This window comes from Petaurus breviceps, unplaced genomic scaffold (assembly GCF_028583685.1).
Source record: "Petaurus breviceps papuanus isolate PSGF00001 unplaced genomic scaffold, PetGlider_PUasm1.0 688, whole genome shotgun sequence".
Classification (NCBI taxonomy): Eukaryota; Metazoa; Chordata; class Mammalia; order Diprotodontia; family Petauridae; genus Petaurus; species Petaurus breviceps.
This window is the reverse complement of record NW_027186457.1, coordinates 13622687-13641567: the sequence shown is the minus strand read 5'-3', so window position 1 is coordinate 13641567 and position 18881 is coordinate 13622687. Positions and strand designations below refer to the sequence as shown.

General features: G+C 37.2%; 1 protein-coding gene across 3 annotated transcripts in view; it reads right to left on the bottom strand.

The window, feature by feature from the left end:
• Positions 1-792: 792 nt before the first annotated feature.
• PLS1 (plastin 1) overlaps positions 793-18881 on the bottom strand; it is a 154250-nt gene continuing 136161 nt past the window's right edge. For all 3 annotated transcript variants that reach the window (XM_069104681.1, XM_069104683.1, XM_069104682.1), the window contains exons 11-16: positions 17752-17830; positions 12645-12759; positions 9402-9535; positions 8818-8941; positions 3008-3132; positions 793-2748 (exon numbers count right to left, since the gene is read on the bottom strand). In XM_069104681.1, the coding sequence (XP_068960782.1) occupies positions 2613-2748; positions 3008-3132; positions 8818-8941; positions 9402-9535; positions 12645-12759; positions 17752-17830 (713 nt within the window). In that variant the 3' untranslated portion in view covers positions 793-2612. The remainder of the gene's footprint in view (positions 2749-3007; positions 3133-8817; positions 8942-9401; positions 9536-12644; positions 12760-17751; positions 17831-18881) is intronic.

The window sequence follows — 18881 nt, the reverse complement described above, 5'->3', positions numbered from 1 at the left end:
TCTCCTGTGTCATGAGCCTTAGTTTCAGACCTGGGGAGAATTCTACCTCCTTATCTGAAGACCATTCTCTAGACTTGCATATGAACAATGAATAGGCACTCATTTGCTGTGGAATACTAAACCAATTCAAACTGTGCCTTTCCTGGAATTCACAGTTTTAAGGCAACTCCTGTACTGAGGGGAGGGGAGAGGAGCTCCCAGGGACTGGAAGAATTTCAGACTCTGATGTTTTATTCCATTAAGCATAGTGTATTAATTATTATGGGTCATTTGTTTGCTTTACAGTATCCAAAACATATTTGTCATCCTCTGTGGAGAACAATTTCCATTATGCCAAAGTCATATGACTAGGCTTCAGAGAAATAAAGCAAGTCCAAGAAGTCTGGCCAGTTGAGTTGGGAGCTCAGACACAAATTCTGGTTGGGTTAGAATTCCCAGTTCCACTGATTCCACACGTCCCTTGCCAAAGAGTTGGCACTGCCCTGTAAGAGGTGAAGCTGAGGAATAGAAGGTCACTAACATGAAAACCATAGAGAGTATAGCAGTTATTCCATGCATTGGCCTAGGCAGATTCTCAGGATAACCAGGAGATTCCCCAGATCCTTTTTTGAGAAGCAAGACTGGGTTGAGCAGCTACCAACACCACCTGGTGGTGGTTAAAATAACAGTAAGAAAAGTATTTTATTTAAAAACAAATGTACTACTTTAAAATTATTTTCTTTCATTTTCTGGAATGTAGGTTTATCATTTTAAAGCTATATATTTTCTTTAAATGGAAGAGAAATGGACACATTGTTACATATATAACATCTTTATTAAATACATTTTGTCAGGGAGAAATATCCTCAAATCACAATTTATACAAATTTAATAACAAAATCAGAGAGGAAAATTTTAAGTGTGATTTAAATGATATCACTGAAGAATTAGAATACCTTTTAATCTACACATTGGAATGACCTAGTCAAAATAGAAAATAAAGGCAAAATGTCTTTTTTTGCAAAGGAATGTTACATGAAGATTCCACTTGCAAATCATTGTATCACAAATATTCCTTTCTAAAGAAATGAATGTTTTTCCTTTTCCCTGACACCTATCCATACTTTAGCAGTGGTAAACACAGAAGAGGAAATCCAGTTTATTCCATGTGAAATATAAGGGATAGAGGTTTTGGTACATGGCACAGCATCAGAGGTTGGAGGTGAAAACTTTGGAATTTTAAGTGGTAGCAATCAACCATGAGAATGGATTGACTTAAAACATGTCTACTACCTATTCATAGCCCTTCAAGAGCTGTAAGGGACCTCAGACCTGACAGATACCAGCTGTATCCATTCATTCCCAATCTGAAAGAAACTTAGGATCGCAGAAATAGAGAGCATGAGAAGGGATCTCAGAGGTCACTTGTTCAACATCCTCATCTTAAGAATGAGAAAACAGGTCCATATTTGCCCAGCAATTTAGCCAAGGTCACTGAAGTGGTAAGCAGCAGAACTGGGATTTGAACCCAGGCTTTCAATCTAGTTCCTTTGTCACTGCACCATGTGACCTCTCCTGCTATGAAAGAACATGGGAAGGTATCATATACTAATTATTATCCTTATTCATTTTTTACAGAGAGAATGTCATGGTTCCTAAGTGTGCTGTGACCAGAGCAAGATGAAGTCAACATATCTAGCTATATGCTAGCTGAGGTCTGGCCACAAAGAGAGCTCAGAAAGAAAGAGGGAGGGAGGAGGTTACCGACTGAGTTTAAATGAATAGAATTCCCAACACATTCATAGATCATAGGTCAAAAAATTGAATGTTGCTGGACACAAAGTAAAGACTTGTTAATTGGACAAATTCTCACACATTCTTAGAACTCTAAATATTTCAAATGTTTTTGCACAATATACACTCTTAATGTATCTTGCTAAGTTTAATATTCCATGTATAATGCCACATTATCAAACTACTAAATGTGAAAGTACTAGCACTACAGTTTTGGTTAAATTTTCAGTAAAAAGCTATAGTTGTTTAACCAAGAGAGCAAAATATTGGGTTTATTCAAGAATTGATTCTCATATAAAAGTTTAATCTTAATGAACAATATTTGTCACTTTCAATTTCAGACACTATAGAAATTTAGAGGACAAGGCTAGTTTGCTGTGATCATATTGCATATTTGGAAGAAAAAATGAAAAGGCTGAATTATAGAATGTGACTTTAAATACATTTGTGATTAAAATTAAATAACATGAAAATCAAGCATGTTTTCCCTAGCAGGTCCTGAAATAATGCATTGAGTTGGTCAATCTTTTTTACATTATGAAAGAAAACAAACCAGTCATGATTTAATGGTATTTTAGGGAAAAGAAAATAATTCGATGACAAAAATCTGAGTTTGGTAATAAACACTTTCTACTATAAGAATTAATTACTAAATTAATCATTATCTAAAAAGGCCGACAAATTCTAACTAATAAACAAGATACTAAATATCATTAATGAATATATAACCATTGTGCATACAAATAATCTCTGGTTTTATACCCACTAAACTTCAGAATTCTGTAAACTGTGAGGCATTCAATATGTTTAGCATGGCAGGATATTAATTACACATTTCATTATTTTATTTTGTTCAGTCCTCTCCCCATTAAACATGCAAACACCGTCATAACCATCTTTGGCTTCACTTCTACCAGGTCATCCGGTAGGGCATATATCCGGGCACCAATCTTTCGAGCAACCGAAATGGCATACCTTGAAAAGACAAGAAAAATATCTCATTTTCCTGGTCCTTATTGTCTACTGAAATTACACTGAATATATTATAAGTAACGAAATATGTTGGTAAATAAGAATAATTTTCTGGAAGGCTCTGGATCACAAACTCTATTACAACAGTTTCCCCCAAAATCTGTCACAACAATATCAATTTTACGAATAAAGTCTGTTTTCCTACTAGAATGCTCCAAAATCCAAAGGATAGCTTATTTGCAAATTAACTGTCAGCACTTACTTAGCATTATTCAGCTTGTCTTCATTGGACAAGGCTTCTCTTTTGACCATTTCTTTACGAATTGCATTTGGTGCGATGGCATCTATTAAATCTAATACAGGTAAACTCGTGCTAATAGATTTGTCCTAAAAAACAAGTAGTGAAGATTCATATATTTATTACTATTAACCTCATTAACCATTAGAATTCCTCTTTAGATCACATAAACGAAGGCAATTACACACGTCTCTTTTCATCTAATTTTGCGTCTCTCTAGCCAATCCTCCGGCATATGTCATTTTAGCAAATCATTCCAACCTCATTAATACCATAGGCCTTTATACTGATTATAAGGGCACTGCCTATGTTAGAAGATGCTATTAGGGAGCTTTATAAAGCATTAGCTAAAACGATTATGGAGCAGATGAACAATGTCTCAATATGCCAGCAGATACTCTGTAATAACTGTTTGATAACTGTTCACGTTTAGATGCCACTTCAAGGTTTACAGAAGGCTTTCCTCACAACAATTTGGAGATGTAGGGAGTTCAAGTATAATATGTCCATTTTATAGATAAGGAAACTAAAAGTCAGAGTTTGAGTCCCTTGCCCAGGGTCCCACAGCTAAATATCAAACCAAGACCCTGAATTCCAACCCCAAGGCTGATGTTCTTTCCATTACATCACGCTATGCTATGATATGCATAAGGGTTATAAGCCTGAAATAGGAATAGAACTATCTGAAACTCAAGAAAATTCTATAAATTGATGTATTTCATCCTTTAGATTGTTGATTCCTAAGTCATTGCTTAATGTTTCTCTGGGAAAAAATAAAACATAAGATCAGCCAAACAGGAGAGATGAAGTGAATGGACAAGTGAATGGACTACAGGAAGGAGTCAGGTATGTGTCAGTCAACAAACATTCATTAAGCACCTACTGTGCACAGCCCTGGAGATAAAGAAAAGCAAAAACATCTGCTTTTAGGGAGCGCTGAGTGGGGGAGGTCATATGGGGACACAATATGTAAACAGCTACGTAGAGACAGGATAGATACAGGGCAAATTAGAGATAACCTCAGAGAAAAGGCACTAAGATTAGGAAGGACTGGGATCTTATCTGAGACTTGAAGTTAGGCAGCAGAGATGTGGAAGGAGAACATTCCAGGTATGGGAGGCAGCCTGTGAAAATTCCTGGAGGCAGGAGATGGAGTTCAGGGTGCGAGGAATGGTAAGGAGACCAGTGTCCCTTAATCCAGAGTCCATGGGGGTGAGGAAGGTGAAGAAGATTGGAAAGGTAGGAAGCAACCAGGTTGGAAAGTGCTTTGAAAGCTAAACAGAATTTTAGATTGGATCTTGGAGACAACAGAGAGCCACTGGAGTTGACTGAACGGGGTTGGGGGTACGGATTTGACATGGTAACACTTGCACTTTAGGCAAATCAGCTTGACATTTGAGTGGAGGATGGAGTGGATCGAGGAGAGACTGGAGACAGACCAATAAGAGGGCTACTTCAAGAGTTCAGGCAAGAAGTGATAAGAGCTTGCACTGGGGCAGTGGCTGCTTCAGTGGGGAATATATGGGAAGTGTTATGAAGGTGGAAATGATAGGGCATGGAAACTGATTGGATATGGGAAAAGGCAGAAGAATTGAGGATGACAGGCTGCAAGCCTGGGTGACTGGGAGGAGCATGGTAGCCACAGTTATAATAGGGAAGTTAGGGAAAGGGAGATTAGGAGGTTGAAAGATAAGCTCAGTTTTGGATATATTGAGTCCAAGATGTCTATCGGCCATCCAACTTGAGATGTATAAATATCAGCTGGATATGTGAATTGGGGGAGTTACAGCTGGATAAATAGATCTGAAAGTCATCTGCATAGAAATGCTTGTTGAATCCTTGGGAGCTAATTGGATCATCAAGTGAAATAGTGTAGAGAGACAATAGAACAGGAGCCAGGACAGAGCCTTGGGGCATCTCCATGGTTATCGGGTGTGATCTGGATCCAGCAAAGGAGACTGAGGGGTGATCAGACAGGGAAGAGAACTAGAAGAGAGCAGTATCATAAAACCTAGAGAAAATGAGTATCAAGGACAAGATGCTAATCAACACTGTTAAATGTTGCAGGAAAATCAAGAGATGAGAATTGTGAAAAGGCCATTGGATTTGACCAGGAAGAGATCACTGCTAACTCTGGAGAGAACAGTTGCAGTTGAATAGGAGGTGAAGTCAGACAGCAGAGAGTTAAGAAGAGAGTGGGAGGAAAGGAAATGGAGGCATCAATTACAGACAGCTTTCTTAAGGAGTTTAGCCACAAAAGGAAGAAGAAATAGAGGAAAACAGTGAGCAGGGACAGATGACTCAAGTGAAGGCTTTTTGAGGGTGGAGGAGACTTGGGAGTGTTTGTAGGCAGTAGACAGGGAGAGAATGAAGATTAGAGGAAATGGGGATGAAAGAGTAATTTGCTGGGGAAACCTAGAGATGTGCAGCAAACCAAGTAGTTCAACACCAGGCAGTTAGAAAAGAGAGGAAGGTAAAACTGTAGAGTCACAAAAACAGGGACCTTGAGGGTACATGGAAGGTACTAAAGTGAGACATGTCTCCTAAGGTGGTAGAGAGAAGCAGCATATGGAGGCACCTAAGTAAGAGACCAGGTTGAGAAACAGAACACTGGTTGGCAGTTTTTGCTGTGTTCAATGAGCTAGTGGTCCAATGCCACTTTTCTCATGTGCACTGACCCTGTTGCTTCCTGGTTTCTAAAGGAACATAGGACAAATATTCCACATTCTCCATTCCAAGCCTGATCTTTTCCTCTTATCAGTTTGTCTTAGAATTCCCCTCATCCCCTTGGCTTTAATTCTGGGCTTTAGCTTCTAAATTGAAATCTCCAATCCTGAGCTCTCTCCAGGTAGGCAGTCCTGCATTTCTCATGGCCTTCCAGACATTTCATCAAGATATCCCAGTATCACTTCAAATTCAATTAGCTTAAAACTGACCTCAACACTTTCCCTTAAAACTAGCTTAACCTCCTGGTTTCCCTATGAGAAGCAGGATATCAAATATGACAGTATCATCAATTAGTCTCCCATCCTGGAAACTGAGGCAAAGAATCATATTTGCCTTTTATACATATAACAGATGTCTTACAGCCTTTAAAAATTCTTGTTAATGCTTTCTTGCCAATATGGCAAGAGGTCTCCAATGGAGTATGCTAAGGATCTGTACTTGGCCCTGTGCTGTATAACATTTTTATCAATGACTTGGATAAAAGCATCAATGGTGTATGTTCATCAGACTTGAAGAAGACACAAGGCTGAGAGAGATGGCCAACACAGCAGAGGAGAGAGTCAAAATCCAGGACCCAGGCTAGAGCACTGGGCTAAATCTAATAAAATGAACTCAATAGAGATAACTGAAAAGGTACTTTTTCTTATACTTAGTTATAAAATAATCAGATTTGAAGGTCGAAGAAGCTTGATTAAAGACAACAGTTCTGAAAAAAAAATCTGGGGTTTTAGTGGACTAGAAGCTCACTGAATCAACAGAGCAATGTAGCAGTCCAGAAAGCACCATCTTGGGCTGCTTTAAGAAAGGCATCGCTTTCAGGAATAAGGAGGTAATAATCCCACTGATCTCTGCACTTACTAGACCCCCACCTAGAGTACTGTGTTCACTTCTGAGCACCAGAGTTTAAGAAGCATATTTGACTAACTGAAGTATAACCAGGATGATCTTCAGTTCATCTCATAAGAGGACTGGCAGAAATCTTGCAGAAGAAGGGGGAGGAGATCATGAAAGCTGTTTTCAAGGATTTGAAGGGCTGTTAAGTGATTATGTTGGCCCCAGACAGCTGAGCCAAGAGCAGGGGGTAGAAGTTTCAAGGAGGCCACTTTAGGCTTGAAGTCAGGAAAAACTTCGTAACAATTAGAGCCATCTCCAAGTGGAATGGGCTGCCTCAAGAGGTGGTTCTGCTTCCTTGGATGACCACTTGTTGAGTGCCAGAGGTGGGATTCCTTTCACGTATGGCTTACACTAGATGGTAACTGGGGTTTTTTCCAACCATTTGCCCAAAGCTGCCCAATAACTATAGGATAAAATTCAGATTCCTTAATCTGGCGTTCAAGACTATCTGCAACTTAGCCTCAACCCAAATCTTTTTAGCTTTATTTCTCACTACTTCCTGTCATGAGTTATTCGATTTAGCCAAACAATTCTGTTCAATGTTCCCTCAACCTTGGAATGCTACCTATCTTTTATCTTTTCTACCTGCCAAAATCCTATCCAACCAACCCTCAAAGACAAGCTTAGATCTTACCCCTTTTCTGACCACCCGTTAACTGGAAGAGATCTTTTGGTTCTCTGAATTCCTAAAAACACATGTGACTCATACTATTAATTTTTTACTTACCTTTTACAGACTGTTTCTGTCAAAATTATCTTTTTTTTTTCTTTTTGGACGGGGGAAGACAGGGCATTTGGGGTTAAGTGACTTGCCCAAGGTCACATGGCTAGTGTTAAGTGTCTGAGGACAGATTTCAACTCAGGTCCTCCTGACTCCAGTGCTGGTGCTCTATTCACTGTGCCACCTAGCCACCCCAAAATTACCTTTTCAAATGTCTATATCTTTTCTCTCCAACTAAACTATAAGAAGGTGGAGAACAAGGGCCATGTCATATTTTTTAAAAAAGTTAAATACCTTAGGGGTTTCTGTTCATTTCTTTTTGCAAATTCATTCCCCCCCTTACAGCAGCCCAGTCCCTAGTTCATTGTTCTGCTTCTATAACTATCATATTTTTTAACCTTCCATTGCCCAGATCTGATTAAATGTGGGTTTTCAGAAGATCCCTTCTCCTTTCCCCTAACCTCCATATTTGAATTACTTTTGCCTCCGATGCCCTGATTTTAAGAAATGGAAATCTCTTCCTCTCCCTCAAGTACAATTTGACTAAAGGTTTTCCATATATTATAATGTAAACACAATGCAGATGAAATAGCAAATTAGGGTAGGTAACTCACTGTATATGTGCAAGTAAACATGCTTAGATTTCTGACTTGAGCATGAATGCAAAAACAGCAAAAAACTGGAAATGCACTAAAATTAGTGAGAATGTATATGAATGTATACATATGGTATGAATGCTATATGATTCACTGATTAAAAGCACCTGTAAGAGAATGCTAAGGGCCATTATAAATCAGATGACAAGATTTTTTTCCTACCCATTTTCTCAATCCCACTTGAATCTGGTTGGTTCTCTTATGCCTTGGAAATGATGTCAATACAATTCTGAAACTGCTGTCAGGGAGCACAAAGCATTATAATAGGTCCTACATAAGCAATGATTATTTTCTTATTTTCTGTTTTAGTTCTTAAAGGTCAAAGTTATGTTTGGTTTTTTGCTTGTTTTCCTTTCTCATAGTCTTACCTATTCTGACACACTCCAGCTTTGTCAATATGGCTGCTGAGATAACCAGCAAAAAAGTTAGGAAATTGAAATATTTGGGGATTTTTTGTTATTATTTTTTTTTAATGCAGTCAGGGTTAAGTAACTTGCTCAAGGTTACACGCCCAGGTGTTTCTAGGTGGGTGCTAAGTGTCTGAGCCCAGGATTTGATCCCCAGGTCATCCCAACACTGGAGCCGGTGCTCTTACTCGCTGTGCTACCTGGCCGCCCCTATTATTATTATCATTGTTGTTTTTGTTATTGTAACTTTTGGGGATGTCAATATACAGCACTACGCTAAATCTAAGCTATATGTTGTATTGTCTATACTCCTCATTTGATGTTAAATTTAATTTCTTTGAAATGTTCTTATATTAGTCTCATATTTACCTTGAAGCTGGAAATTGAAGTTTTTTTATTTGCCTCTTTAAGGGTTTGATTCACCCATTTAATAATAATATCATCATTTACTTTTTCACCTTCTCCAAGATCTGATAGTACAGTCAGTGTATACCTGCAATGGAAAAAAAATGTTAAAATATGATATACACCTTCAGTTCACTGATATAAAAATTTAGGTACATGTTATAGAATAATACAATTCTAAAGAAATTGATACCTATTCATTATCGGTTTGCTAATTACATTTTTAAAAAATTTAACCAGAATCCAGAGTCTTGTGTATTGCATTTTTTAAAGGTTAACAATCTGCATTGTGAAATAAATGTCTTTGTAAAATTAATCATTGAATTTTGTTTCTATTTCATAAATGGAACAAGTCATTTTTTTCAGATACATTGTCATTTACATTAAATGGTGCTTATCAACAATAAATCAAATTTTAGAATGAGCATTTTCTGTTTTGAATTTCCTTTATTCTCTATACAATTTGAAAACAACTATAAAATTCAGTTTAAATGACTGGTTGAAAGAACAATTTGTGGTTGGTATATTTAGCTCTTACTTATCCTTACCTTCTCATCAGCTGCCATAGCAATGCCAGGGTAAGAGTGGAATTTCCTTCATGTAAATCCTGCCCACCAATCCCAACCAAGGAGAATTTGGCCTTATTCTTTCCAAGTTCCACTGCATAGTTGCAATTTTCAAGCTACAAATAGAAGTATAAGCCTTACCATAAAGATAAAAGACAAGTATCCTTCAAAATTCTGCTAATGTAGTTAATGATCTAAGCATCTTATGTAATCAATACTAATTCTGCTTATACCCCAAATTGAGGACTTGAAAGCAACTCTTTTTTTTTTTTAAGCAATTGGGGTTAAGTAACTTGCTCAAGGTTACACAGCCAGTTATTGCTGGGTGTGGTGCTAAGTGTCTGAGCCTGGATTTGATCCCCAGGTCATTCCGACACTGGGGCCAGTGCTCTTACTCGCTGTACTACCTGGCCCGCCCCCTGAAAGCAACTCTCTTAAGAATTAAAACATCATTCTTAAGAAAAAAAGTGCTCTAAGTCACTATTGATTAGAGAAATTCAAATTAAAGCAACCCTGCGGTACCACCTTATACCTACCAGTTTGGTTAATATGACAGAAAAGAAAATTGATAAATCTTGGAGGGGGTACAGAAAAATGGGGATACTAAAGTGCTGTTGGTGGAGTCATGAACTGATCCAACCATTTGAAGAGCAGTTTGTCCCAAGGACTATCAAACTGTGCCTACCCTTTGACCCAGCCATGCCACTATTAGGTCTATATCCCAAAGAGATCCAAAGAAATGGAAAAAGACCTATTTGTACAAAAATTTTTACAGCAGCTCTTTTTGTGGTGGCAAAGAATTGGAAATCAAGGGGATGTCCATCAATTGGGGAATGGCTAAGCAAGTTGTGGCACATGATTGTGATGTAATACTATTGTGTTGTAAGAAATCATGATGAGCAAGATGATTTCAGAAAAACCTGGAAAGACTACATGAACTGATGCAAAGTGAAGTGAGTAAAACCAAGAACACACTACACAGTATAGAGTAACAGCAATATTGTGCTATGATCAACTCTTAACGACTTCACTATTCTCAGCAATACAATAATCCAAGACAGTTCCAAAGGACTTATCATGAAAAATGCTATACACTTCCAGAGAAAGAACTGATGGAGTCTGAATACAGATGAAGCATACTATTTTTCACTTTGTGTTTGTGTGTGTGTATGTGTGTAGTTGGGGGTTTTTTGGTCTGTTTTCTTTCACAGCATGACTAATATGAAGATATGTTTTGCATTACTACACATGTATAACCTATATCAAATTGCTTACCATCTCAGGGAGGGGGTAGGGGAGGGAGAAAATTTAGAGCTTAGTTTTTTTAAATGAATGTTAATTATTTTTATACATATTTAGGAAAAAACAAAATATTAAAAAATAAACATCATAAAATGATTGAAATTCTACAAACATATACAAGGGTATAATATTATGAATTCTCTCTCATTTCCAGTAGTCTTTATAGATAAATATACTCTGTATAAAAGACATTTATACTCCAGAAGTCCAAATGTACAGAATTTTAAAAGCGAAGGAACAGATGCCCAATTTTTGGAGTCTCAGTATGCTGGTTGTAATACTTCCTCCTTAGTGGGAGGATAGGCAGTGGATACAAATTAATTTTACAATTTAAAATGGGAGATGCTTTCTGTAATTTAAAATGGAAATTGATACATGGGAATATGTTGTATAGCCAAATTGACTGCAATGTGTGGAGAGTAAAACAAGAGTTTGGAGGAAAAAAAAAACTCCAAGGTTGCAAGCATGGGGCTTAGGAAGATGGCAGTATCACTGACAATTACAGCTGAATTGGGAAAGAATATCAATTTGAGGGAAAAGATTAATTCCTTTTTTGAACAGTCAACTGAACATATCTGAAAGGTACCTGGAGACACCAACCAAGAAATGGATTATTTGGAATTGTACCATGTTTATAAGTAGTAACTAAGGTTAGGAAAGTGGATGAATTCCATTCTAATATTGTCCCTCTTGGCCTTAAAGAATAGCCACATAAATAAGAAAAACCTTCAAAGGAGAAATAAAATGAGCAGTTAGAAAGGTAATATAGTGTCCTGGAATTGGCGGGGGGGGGGGGGCAACAATAACCAATAGTTTCAAGAAAACTACTTTCTCCAATGGTTTGGATAGAAGCAAAAACTATATCTTTTGGGAGAATGGAAAAAGTGACAGATTTTCAAAATCAACAAATTTAAAAGAAGTGTTGAAGAATGAATGGATGAGCATGCTAAAGTTTATAAAGTCTGTAATTTTCAATTTACTTTTAATCATCTTTCAATAGGAACAAAATATTGTTGCAAATATGACAGTTCTGTGTTTACAAATATCAGGGAAAAAATTCCTGTAGTACCCATATATGTATAATACCATTTCTTTGTATTGTTATCCCATGAGCTGCCACTGTTGTTTTATATTCTATGTCTTTTCATTTGTTTATATTTGTTTGTTTGTTTGATCTACTTGTTCTATTCAAAGGGGTTTTCTTATCATTCCTCAAAATTTGCCATTGACTTTCCTTTTGCTCATACAATTCTCTCTGCCTACAGTATCTTCCCCTTTTCCCTGTCATTCCTAGCTAATAGAAACATGTATATTCTTCAAGGGCTAGCTCAAATCCCACTTCTTCCTATAACTATCTGTGCTAGAAATTATCTTTTCTTTTTCTATCTTTTAGCCCATTCATAAGACACAGGATATACTGCTTTATATTATAGTTATTTGAATGCATGTCTTATTTTCACAAATAAATTATAAACTCCTTAAAGGCAAGGGCTATATCTTAATATTTATTTGTATCACCGTAACATCTGTCACAATGTTTTGTGTATCATACAGACACTCAAAAATAATTATTGAATGAATGAATATCACCTAAAAAAGGCTAGGTAACTAGACACAGAATTTGAGGGACAGATTAGTAAGGGAAGCAATATATCAAAGTTTTAGATTTATGTGTCATAAAGTACTATAGGTTGGAGATAGCAATGACTTTATTTTGCTTGCTCTGAGGTACTAATATCTTTCCAAAACTACTAAAAACAGATATGGAACAAAGCAAATCACCTCAAGAAATGTTTGTTTGAATCAGATCCTTGTGGCCAGACTACTCACTACTAAGCCTTGTGAATCCCTGAATTCTTTGGGAGAGATGAGTACAGTAACAACTAGTGAACGGAATAACAAATACAAAACTACTTCATTTACCTTTTTCATGTTACCCCCAAGCGCAGGATAAGGAGGTTTATTGACACGGCTCCATTCTACTGGGACCCGGGTCATTTCATACAGCTGAAAGATCACTGAAGCATCAGCAAGGTCACTAAGAACAGTATGAATAAACAGGAAATGTTTATCTTCAAGTTCAAAATTCATTCCAAGTAAGCTTCATCTATAACCAAAAATTACTGTAACCAGGTTACCCCATGCTTAGAATACTGTAGGAATATCACATGAACTGCAGAGAGGCTAGCTGCTTATGCTGGGTTATGAAGAATTAAGTGGAACAGATTTCATGAACCAGAAACTTTTAAGGTACAAATAGTACTTTAATGGTTCTGTGATCTTATGAGTATGTCCTCCAAGGGTTCAGGTGGTAATCCAGCCCCAACTCAAGCTATGCAATACTTTCTCATGTACCCCCATAAATCCTCAACAGAAGACTGATCCAATGTCTGGGAGATCTCCTTCTGTGTATTTAACATTTCATGGGTGACTTCAAAAGGATTTTACTGATGAGCTCAGAGAATGTTCAGTTTTCTATACTAAGAGAATGAAGCAATATCAATTGATCTAAAATGATTATTGGGGAATATATCATTTTCCTTAGTATTTATCTCTTCAATTATGTTTGCTTAGATTAATATTAATTTAAAGGATATTAATATTAAACAATTCACCTAAAGGATTAATTTGCATCAGCAAGAGTCTGTTTTGACATATTTGTCCATAGTCTCACATTCTGAATAGAGCTCTCAGTGAATACAGGTCTAAGCTACCTGCATGACATTACATGCACATGACACAACAGTACATATATGTCTAAACGAGTAAGTGTGGATAAAAAGCAAGTCAATAAATAACATCAATAAGTTTACATAATAACAGAACATCCATATATATAGCAGCATATGTGCAAACAGACAAACCAAAATCAAATGCTTTATTAACTTCTAGTTTACATCATTCATTTCCTCAAGATTTTGAGTTAAGCACTTTTATTTACGCACAAGCATAGGCCTCGCACTTCTTAGTGAAGTCTGTTCTTTACTAGTTCTAGGGTCCTTTGTTGATCCACATACCCAAAGTCATCTTGTAAGACTTTCAAGGCCTTGTTGAACTACTATATGGTTGTCACACTTAGCAGAGGCTCTGCAAAACTATCATTTATCAATTGCCAGCTTCAGTCCATTTTTCTCTAGTTGATTAAACACTTTCATCAGTCTTTCCTTATGTTCTTTCAGGATCTTGTCAAAGATGATGAGGTCATCAAGGGATACCAACACTTCAAGGAAGTTAATGTCTCTAGCTGCTCTCTCTGTCAATTGTTGGAAACTGACAAGTGCCCAAGAGATAGCTTGTAATATACATTCAAATGGACAAGATCCAGCTGGACAAATGATAGCCATCTCCTTGTCTTGCTCTGTGAAAGGAATCTGGTACTAGCGTCTGCATAAATCCACTACTGAAAACTACTGGGCATCTGAAAGACAATATACACATACTTACATCTTTCAGTTCTTCTGTTTAGCTACTAGATGTGACATGAATTGATCATCAATTTATAAAATTGTGAAATGGGGACAGGTATTCTCAGTAGTTTGAGTACTTGTCAGGAAAGATCACAACTGGCAGTGGGAAATGGGGCAAAAATCACACTTTAAGCACAAAAGATATGGAGGCAGAAACACACAAAGGCAGAGACTAGAGGCAAAAGGCATACAGAAGCAGATGGGATGAAGGAATGAGATGGTGAAAGGAGAAAGGAACCATGAGGAAGAGGATAGGGAGGATGAATCACTTGCATAATTGTGGACTAGAGTTGGGAGCATTTGCACAAGAAAGACCCTTAGGAGATGGAAGAGTGCTGGCAGGGAGGGAAAGAGAAGTTTGAAGGTTTGTGTTTAATAGGGTTTTGGGGGGAACTGATTAACTCTTATCTGTGCCACCTTGGGATTAGTTCACTAACATATCCAGATCATCTCAAAGTTATCAGTAAAACTTTAAAGTTAACATGTTCACACCATCCCAAAGTTATCAGCATCTTTTTGGATATTCTGCTGGTCTGGAATTTTGGAGGTCGGGAATTTGTCTAGAATTTATATATCATAGGACCAGAACCCTGACAGCAGCACCTGCATACCTTCTTCTGATTCAGCACATATTACCAGGATGTGAATTTTAGTTACCATATGATATAGTTTGTAAATTATTCTTCTTTAATCTTTGAGATGGTTTGTACGTGACATCCAGGTTCCTCTTTGGAATCGTATTTCCTGCTATTGCCCCTTTATACCGACTACTTATAAACTTATTTGCTATACTGATTAGCAAAAGGGAAAGGAGATGGCAAGGGGGACCAGAACAAGATACAAGAGGGGCTGCTGTGCTGTGACAACACTGACCAGTGGGTATTTTAGATGATTTCTAAGGTCAACCATCATACATAAAGGAATCTTCCTAGAATATCCCCACATTGATTAGGAATTGGATTTTATCCTGTGGGTTCATTCCTGGCCACATCCCATTCTTATAGTGAGAACATACTTGTCCTTTGCTGAGATTTTTGACTCAATCCATTCTTCCAGGACTGGAGAATCAACAAAGTCAACTGCCTCAGGTTCTGCTTCCAAGGTACCCTCATGATGTTCATGATTACCATTTGCCTCTATTTTCCTGTTGACCTCTGCACAGTTTGCATGGATAGTTAAAGTGTATAAAGACTGGGTCCAAGCTTGCTGTTATCTTGCTAGTATCTTGAACAGACTGGAATTGGTTCCAATCAGAACTGACATACAGAAGACGCTCTGAGAGTCCAGCAATATCAGAGTCAAAGTGTCTTCTTTGCCATTGAAAACAGTAACTTCATTAGCAAATTCCAATCTCACTCTGATTTAGCTCAGTATAGCCAGTATTTGTCCCCTGGTCCTCCAAATTGTACCAAGTGTGCGATGGTGTTTTTTAAATACCTCTTATGAATGATTTAAAAACAATGTTCACTTGTCCATTGTTGTCTACTTGCTATACAGGACAGCAGAGCTTTCCACATCCTTAGTCTTCACATCTCTGGCACATTATCTTCTCAAGTGGCTATCAAAATGGTCTTCCTAAAGAACATGGCACCCTGCCATTCAATACATTCCAGAGGTTCCCTATTACTACCTCCAGGGTCAAATATAAAATCCTGTTTTTAAAGCCTTTCATAACCTAGCCCCTTCTTACTTTTCTAATCCTTATATAATACTCTCACACACACTCCCCCACACACATATATTCTACAATCCAGTGACTCACACAAGTGTTCCTCACACAAGACATTTCATCTCCCGACTTGGTTCATCTTTCATTGACTGTGGAATTTTCTCCCTTCTCACCTCTTATCTTCTGAATTCCCCAGCTTCCTTTAAAACACGTCTAAAATCCCATCTTCTTCAGAAGTTTCTCCCTGTCTCTTTTAATGCTATTCCCTTCCCTCTGAGATTTCCTACAATTTATCTGTACTGTTTGTACACAGTTGATTGCAAGGTTTCTCCCCCCATTAGAAGGTGAGCTCCTTGAGGGCAGGGATTATTTTTGCCTTTCTTTGCATCTCAAGCACTTAGCACAATGCCTGGCACATAGCATGTATTTAATAATGCTTTTTGACATCACCATCACTGCTTCTGGAATCTTGTGAATCCAGGTGGAATCCATATGCAGTTAATGAAGAAGTCAAATTCACTTGCGGGGAGAGTGCGATGTGATGGGGATGGTGATGGGTGGAGACCAGGGTGGCTTCTCTTCCTGGCACTGTTTTCCCTCCACAGTGGTGGTCAAATTTATCAAAGCTGCATTCTCTTCACATGTGGATCCAACTTGCATGTGCCCATCTGCCTTGCCCATTCTCCTTCTGTGGTTAGGTTCCATGCTTTCAAGAACCACTCTCTTACAATTGTTTCAATAACCCTGATAATTTAGTGCAGCTAACCCTTTCAAGAAGCAATAATTGTACCTGAGAATTAAGATTTCCATTAATACTTACAAAAGATTTTGAGCCAGTTAATTATTAGGTAATTAAGTCCTGATTGTTTCAAACTTAACAACTGATTAAGTTCAACTTAAGTATTTGTATTTTTAAAAAGACAAGTTGGTAGAATCTATAATAAAAGAAACCAGAGGACTTTTTTATCCATCCACCTCTGGGAGGAAACATTGGAGGAAGTCCTTCACAAATACAAAGGGAAGAAATTAGAATAATGTTTTTGAGTTCTGTCAATATTAATGCCTTATTATAATTTTTAATACAAACTGTGAAATAAATCACTTAAGTTATTTGGGGAAAAAACTAAACATCATGCCCAGAAGCATTATGATTTGGCATTTCAGAAGATCCCTGATTTCATTGATGTGCTCTGCCTTTCACTGTGAAAGATCATGACGTTCACACCTTAGTCAGCATTTCATGATTTCTTAAGTCCAAAAATCTTTACCACCAGGCAGTCACTCTTGGCAACTCTCTGAACTTAACCAGAATGACCCTCAGATGACAAACAGAGCCTGTCTCCAGGCGTGATATGAATTTGTGTGTATACATATATGTATATTTTTGACTCTTTGGAGACCCAAGGGAGGAGTTACATGTTAGAAGAAAGTCAATGGGTATTACAGTATAAATACAGTATTAATGGAAGTATGGGAATGATTTTGGGGGGGAAACATCTCTTCCCCCCCAAAAAAAACCATTATAACTTGGCAGATTTTATAATATTGCTATGCATTTATAAAATAACACTACATTCTTTTAACCAGTACATTTGAAAGTAAAAAACCAATTGGTTATTTCTAGGTCAGCAATTCAAATAAGAGAGAGAGATTCTTTTTACTAAAATGCTTATTTATGTAAGCATTTGAAATCAGACTTTAAGTAGCTAATTCTATGATTTCATTTTAATTTCCCTTTTAAACACATTGCATTGTTGGGCATCACTCATTCCTTGATTCCACATGCTGGCAAAATTACTGATTTTAAAAAATATTTCTTTAAAAATTCAGGACTAGTCCTTAAAAATGTTTATCTTTAACAATAAAGATGAAAAGCAATAAAAAAAAAATTTACCTGTACAAGTGATTAATATATGGAGAGACACCCAAAGAATTCATCCAGTTCCGGAATGTTCTCTCTTCTTTGCTTTCTCCTATAGTAGACATGAGTTCATATTAATGATTTGGGGGGGAAAGGGGAAGAAAAGGTAAGAAAGACATACTATTCTCACACTTAAGCCAACTATAATGTGATTAGTTGTGGCCCCTGTGCTGTATTTCCTTTAGAAAACAATTCCCATTTTGCAAATGGCAATCATTGCTGCGGAAGTCTTTATTTGCTTACAGCATTGCTGAGCAGAAAGTGAACTCCTTTGAGGCTACACTATGCGCAACAGTTGATATTTTTAGACCTGTAGTTGGAATTCAGTTTGCGGGTAGGATTCTAAATATTAGTAATATTTTTTCATATTAAGTAGAACTAGAAAAACTGTCATTTGGCAAAGGAAATATTTTTAAAAACCAGTTTTTCAAAAGTGGCCTCTAAATGTGTGTTCTTTTGCACAGAGAAACTAATGGAGTATGTAATCTTATACCTTGTCTATAGCAAAAAAAGAGAAGGGGAAGGAGAGTGAGAGCTAAGAACAAATGCAAAATACAGTAAAAATCCTTAACCCAGGTGTTGAGACATAACTGACATTTTGATACTTATAGGTCACCAGTGTTCTGCTGGTAGCTCCTACTGTAAATGTATCAGAGCTACAACCTTCTCAAATGCTGCTTAATTATCTCCTGTAGCTAAGATTTACTTTCTACCACATTAAGCCCAGAACATTGGAGATCACCTTAGATAAACACCTCTAAGTACCATTATTTGGCCCGTGGCTACCATCACCTTCAGGATTGCCACCATGGCAATGTTTGTGTCAATCTAAGGAAGGTAGCTCATAATATCTTGTAAGTATGAAGGAATAATTAAATCTCTTAAGAAATGCAGTGGAACATCATGGGATTTCACTATAGTGATCTTTCTATGCTTCCCAGATTGTACCTAGACCCATGTACATTAATTTAATTTCACTCACAATTGACTCTTTAGATTTATTTCTTGGTGAGGGTATTTTATCATCCTAGTTTGAGTCATGGAGTGCTGGAATATCCTAAAATATCGTTAATCACTTGGGTCAAATGGGCAATTGACAAGAA